This window comes from Peromyscus leucopus, chromosome 1 (assembly GCF_004664715.2).
Source record: "Peromyscus leucopus breed LL Stock chromosome 1, UCI_PerLeu_2.1, whole genome shotgun sequence".
Taxonomy (NCBI): domain Eukaryota; kingdom Metazoa; phylum Chordata; class Mammalia; order Rodentia; family Cricetidae; genus Peromyscus; species Peromyscus leucopus.
The window spans coordinates 156,531,484-156,537,711 of record NC_051063.1 but is presented as its reverse complement, the minus strand read 5'-3'; the positions used below and the strand labels follow the sequence as shown (position 1 = coordinate 156,537,711).

Below are 6,228 nucleotides of genomic sequence, written 5' to 3'. Positions count from 1 at the left end.
TCCTATGGGAGCCATTTTCATTCAAACCACCAGTTGGTGTTTATCACAGCAACTGAAAAGCAAGCCAGAATGAGCAGTTTGGGGAGAATCCTGCATAGCACAAAAGGAAAATTGTTGCCATCTGAGTGGCCTAGTTTCACATCAGCAGATGAATGCTTGTCCAGTGGGTCTCCGTGAGGCAAAGACCATGGCGATGGTTTTCCACTTGGCAAGAACCAGTGTCCCTCGGGACCACACAGAATACTGCTGGGCCCACGAGGTCTGCGTGTTCTCTTCTCTCTCATAATGTCGGTGATTCTCTTGGTGGCTTTTAGTTTCACTTTGTCAGACATGCATGGGACAGATGTAATCATTCCCGGAAACCCCATTTATTTCTCAAATATTTTCCCCTAAATTTTTTTTGGGGAACTGGTGTTTCTTAGGTTTCTTATCTGGAAATACCAGCTGTTACTCCAGACCCTGGGAGCTTTTCTGATTCAGTGCTGACAGGATCAAAGGCAATAAAAGTTAACGGGCACATACGAGGCAGCAACACAAGGGATGCTATCTAAGTGTCCCAACTGCTGGGGAAGAAAAACATTAAGAATGGTGTGGCATGATGGAAAAAGAGTGTCTTATCAAAGTTTGCCCTTTATAGAGAGGCTTAGGCTTGCAGGACCCTTTTATAGGACAAGGGAACAGTTAGAGAAATACAAGCTATTTGTATGAAACCAACTTATGAAAAATCATCCCATTTCTGTAAATATGTTTTGTTAAGTTTTGAACAATGTGGTTGTTCTTGAGAATGTGTTCCTACATGTTCCTTTATAAGGACAGGATGTGCCTGGCTCCGTATTAAGCCAAACTAGCAAAATACTGAGTATTGGTTTTCGTTAAAAGTTGTTTTAAAAGTTGGGAAACACGTGTTTGCTTTTGAAGTATAGAGACAGCTTGAGCTATTGGAGGCTGCCACTTGCGTGAAACTTGTCTCTGGTGGTCACGCTTTTCTTCCTGCCCACACTCTCAGCCCTGTCTCGGGGCCTGAACCCGGCTGAGGCAGGACCTCAACAGAGAATGCCTGGCACATCAAAATCAAGTGGAGAGCTGGGCTGAGGACCCACCTTAGCAGAAAGCCGGAGTCTACTGCAGCCATCCATATTCAACCCCCCAATCCCTGCCCACTTTTCACTGAAAGTCACTGAGGGTCAAAGGTCGAGCGCCGGGCTGGTCCAGCTGGAAATCAAGATGGGAAAGAATGAGTAGAGAGAATTTAGAATCAGAACAGAGACTGAGGAGAGAGACAAGGATTCTGGGTTAGATGCGCTAACCAGGGGCTGGCCTAGAAAACAAGCAGGTGACCTGTGTGGCTTTGGAACACATGGTATAGTATATAGGGAATTTCAGCAGCCCGAGGTTTTGGAGACAGCCAGAAGCTGTGCCTCAGCCTCCTCGGCACTGGATTTAGGGAAAGGGCGGGGCTCAAGCTGAGAAAACAAAGAGAATTATGATGGTAGGGTAGGTCAGGACTTGAGGGACATGAGTGGCCCCATCTTTAGGCAGTAGGTGCCTTGGGCACCCTAGGGCTCTGCAGTATGTGCCTGGAGCGTGTGAGGGACGAGGAGCCTGCCCAAGTCTACCCAGTGAGTCCTCTGAGGTCTTTAACTCTTCGGGGCCAACCTTGTCCTAGGCTTGCACCCCAGGCAGTCAGCTGCAGCCACCCAAGGTTCCAACTTGAAGACAGACTGAGATTTAGAAATCTTGAGTGAACAGTACTTACTTGGGTTGGGCCTGACCTATCAACTTTGTTGACTGATGCACTGGCCCGCACTAGAGGGTAAGGGCTTGGGGGCTGCAGAAATGAGGAGCATGGGGCACTGTCAAGCACCTCAATATTGAGATGTGGAGTGGAGATTTACCTTCAAGGTTCAAGGTTATAGTTGGATTAAAGTTGGGAAGAGAAGTGTTGAAAAGACACTGTGAGTGGGAGAGCTGGGAGGCTCATGAAGAACGCCCACTGCTCCCTAGGCCCCCATGACTGCGATTGCTCCAGTTTCCTGGAGCTTTATCTTGACTTTGTGTGTATTTTTACATATTATGTAGGAAGGACCACGAAGGCACCATCCTTCAGAGGTTTCTGCCAGGCAGGTAAATTTTGTTTTAGCTGTTTTTAACTTATCCCTGCATTTACGGTGATCATTAATTAGATACCTCTTCAATGCATCCCTCAGACCCTTGGGTTCCTGTGGCTACTATAAAAGGTCTTGAATAGGTTGCATCTATTATGTGTGTATATATATTGTGCAGCAGACATAAAATAGAGTAATAAAACAGATCTGACACTTCAGAATTTGAGACATTGTGAGTGTCCCCAAATCCACCCAGAAACTACCTCCCTGTTTTTGCTATCTGCTCCTCCTAACACATAAGCATAATTTCAAGTATCTTTTCCAGCCACTTTCTTTTAATATGTTGCCGTGTGTGCCTCTTTTAAGTGCATTGGTGACATTTGCTTGGCTTTGAATTTTATAAATGGGAGCATCACAAAGCTTGATATCGGTTCCTTAGTGAATGCTGTGTCTAACTGTAGTTACTTCGTTTTCATTGCTGCTTAATGTTTCATTGCGGAACAAACCCCACTTCATTATTCCCTTGTTTGTGATACTGGGTGGGCTCAACATTGATCTACAATGAACTACAGTAGCATTGATCTACAATGCTACTGTGAGCATTTGCGTACAGGTCTCCCCCGACCCACAGGAGGATCTTCTGATTACTTCCACAGTTTGGATCACGGGGAAACAGACTTCACTGATTTGAAGGTCTGTCTCTGTGGACAGAGCATCACCCTGACTCTCCCTGTCCCTGTGTACAGAGCATCACCCTGACTCTCCCTGTCCCTGTGGACAGAGCATCACCCTGACTCTCCCTGTCTCTGTGGACAGAGCATCACCCTGACTCTCCCTGTCTCTGTGGACAGAGCATCACCCTGACTCTCCCTGTCCCTGTGGACAGAGCATCACCCTGACTCTCCCATCAGCAGCTCTCTCTACAGTGCATGTCATCTCTTCCAAGCATTCAGTTTTCATTTTGGGGGCCTATGGTACTCACAGACGCCACACAATGGTGACATAAAAGACTAGATTTGGGAGCCAGAATAAAAAGTAGACCCGCTTTTCCAAGGACATGGGTGTATGAAATGAAACATGTAATAAGACTATCCATTTGAACATTTTAATGAAATTATTTTTAAAATAAAATTGAAAATGCATGACTATGAATCTGGGTTTATAGAAACATGCATGTTTTAATTAATTAATGTTAATTAATTAATGTGCATTAATACCATGCATGGTATTAATGTGAGAATCAAGAGTAAATAAGGCCCTCTGGCAGCCCTCCTGATGATACATAGTGGGTCGATTTGAAAATAGTTTTGAGTTTTGTTTTGTGATTTTTTTTCCTACCTCTATTAGCTAAGTAGATTGTGTATTGCTCTCAACCTTTTGACAAAAACCAAAAATGAAACACATGTTAGCTTCATATGTTCTGAAAGGTTCTATTTGTTTTTTGGTTTTGTTTTTCAATTTTCCTCAAGTCTTTGAATAAACGTATCCAATACATGCAAAACCTAAGGAAAGAGAAGAAGAAATTGGGAAAGAGGTTTGCAAGGCCTAACCCCGTTCCAGATCCAGGAATCCTGGTAAGTGTGGAGTTCTCACAGAGATGCACAGTCCTCACATGCTGTTGGTATCCTCCTTTTTAATGCATCCGATCATTCTTCTATTTTCTCTGGAAGAATTTGTAATGCCACTTTGGGGAGAACCTTAATATTCCTCTCACCAAATTCTCATTGTTTAAGTCTACTGAGCAACTGTCACCTGATGAGAACATGGAGTTTGATCTCTGAAGCCATATTATCTGTTTATTGTTTTGTCTGAGCAGATTTGTTTAAATCTTAGGGTTCTAATATTTTAAAATGAGTTACAAAATCTCCCAAACAATAATTTATTTTGCCTAGAATTAACACTTGAAATGTTAGAAAATTCTCTACACTGATTGAAATTTATTTTATATGTATTCTCTTTTATGTGTGTATGTCTGTGTGAGTTAATGCCATTGTGTCCAGGTCCCCACAGAGGCCAGGAGAAGCTGTCATGTTCCTTTGAGTAACAGGTGGTTGTGAGCCACCTAACAGGGGTACTGGGAATCTAAGAGCTAGAGCTGTTAACTCTGGGCTGTCTCCGGCCCCTGGTATATGTTTATTAGGATTTAAATGCTTTCAGAATGCAGGCTATCATACAAGAGACTCTTAAAGTGGCTCAGAAGAGGCCTGATGGCTTTCCCACTTGACAATCAATCTGAGGACAGCTGTCATTCTCCTACAATGTCAAACTTTTTGTCAGATTGAAAATCCAGTGTTTTAAAATCTATTTTGCTTACTGTTGACTGGTGAGCCCTGGCTGTCTTCAAGCAATAGTTATGTTCCATTCATAAATTTTTAGCTATTTTATCAGTTTCATGTGCTTCACATACAATATAATATTCTTGCATTCTATCTAGCTGGTCCATTCTTCCCTCAAAACTCAGGCAATCACTGATCTTTCACCATTTGTACACTTTGTCCTTAGTAGATTGTCATGTAGCTTTTAAGGGTGGCTCTTTTCACTTAGTAATATGCATTCAAGGTTCCACCACATACTTTATTCCTTGATAATGCAGTTTTAAATGTGAAAATTACATTGATTTATCACGGAGTATATGCATTTGGATAAGCATGTATGTACCAAGGTGTGTGTGTGTGTGTGTGTGTGTGTGTGTGTGTGTGTGTGTGTGTATAATGCAGAAGACATGACCTTGCAGAAGTATCCTCTCCTCCCCTTATGTGTGTTACAGGGATCAAACCCAAGATGTCAGGCTATCTGCTGGGCCATCTCCTGGTCCAACCCATGTTTATCAATGAAAACTATGTAGTTTTCTAGATATCATGTAGTAACTGATTTACACACTGAGGAATGTCCTTGTTGCTATTAAGGACTGCTGTATGCAATACTGATTGCATAAAGAGGCCCCACTCTTGAGAGTGAGAGAATTGATAGTTTACATCAATTTTCTCCTTACATAAATTTCAACTGCCTTCCCTTTTTAATTGTGTGTTCTACTTCTACCCAGTGGACAACTGATTAAATCCGGAGTCTTCTAGAAGAAACCATGCTCCAGACCAAAATATGTGGGCTTCTAACACTGAACAACAGGTCATGGCTTGACTTCATCTAAAGGATAAAGAAATGTTCTGCCATTCTGCAAAATAAACATGGAACTTGCACTCGCCAGGCTGCAGCCTTCTAAATTTTACGAAATTTACAGCTCATCACTGCTTTCATTTTGTGATAAACTGGTATCTTAAATAATATGTAAAGATCTTGAAAATATATGTGTTTAAATTGTTGCACTTAGGTGGGTAGCTTATTTAGATATTGGGAGTTACGCTTCAATTATAGGAGAATGATAGGATAACATCTCCTCTAGATTGATGATGATTTGGGTTGATACGGCAAATAAAGTTTAATATAAATAACACTGCCCCTTAAAATGAAAATTCAACATTGAAATGCAGTTCTATGTTGATGTATAAAATAAACAGTAACTGTATATGGTGTAGTAAAATGCTTGGTTACATAAGGAATTTCTAACTTGAAAGTGGAATAATGATTTTTTTCTAAAATATTGACAACTGTTCGGTCAATGTGAGCAAAGCAACTGGTCAGCTAGTACTTGTTTCAAAAGTGTCACGTGAAGTGGGATACGAGGAATTGTGTTTTTAAAAATACAGAGAAGTATGGGAAAGTTTGATAAACAACCAGGAGATAGGACAAAACAGTCAGAGTTCCTTTCCAGAAATTGAACAATAATAGAAATCATGGCTTATTTTTTAAGGTATGAGAAGTAAACTTGATCCATCAGGCTGCTCCACAGGCTGCCTAGAAGTTTCCACACTGTGCTGCTGCAAACCAGGAAGGCGAGCCTGAGCACTTCCAAAACTTCCTATGTTGAGGAAAAGAACAAGAATTCAGGAAGCCTTGTTTGGCTGCTGTAGTAGGGAAGAGCTCCAAAGAGTGACAAACAGGCCAGAACTCCATCCTCTCTGGCTCGCACTGACTGCTCCAGGACTGCGGAGCATGCAGTTCCCAGTCACAGGTCTTCTCAAAGCAGCCAGTCTATAGAGGTCAGATGAGCTGTAGGTTCCACGGT

General features: G+C 42.1%; 1 protein-coding gene across 1 annotated transcript; it reads left to right on the top strand.

The window, feature by feature from the left end:
* Positions 1-1,337: 1,337 nt before the first annotated feature.
* Positions 1,338-5,309, top strand: Ccdc179 (coiled-coil domain containing 179). Its single transcript, XM_028880180.2, has 4 exons — positions 1,338-1,619; positions 2,080-2,124; positions 3,575-3,679; positions 5,149-5,309. Exons 1-4 carry the CDS (start codon positions 1,572-1,574, stop codon positions 5,161-5,163), a joined length of 213 nt encoding a protein of 70 aa, XP_028736013.1. The 5' UTR covers positions 1,338-1,571; the 3' UTR covers positions 5,164-5,309.
* Positions 5,310-6,228: the final 919 nt, after the last annotated feature.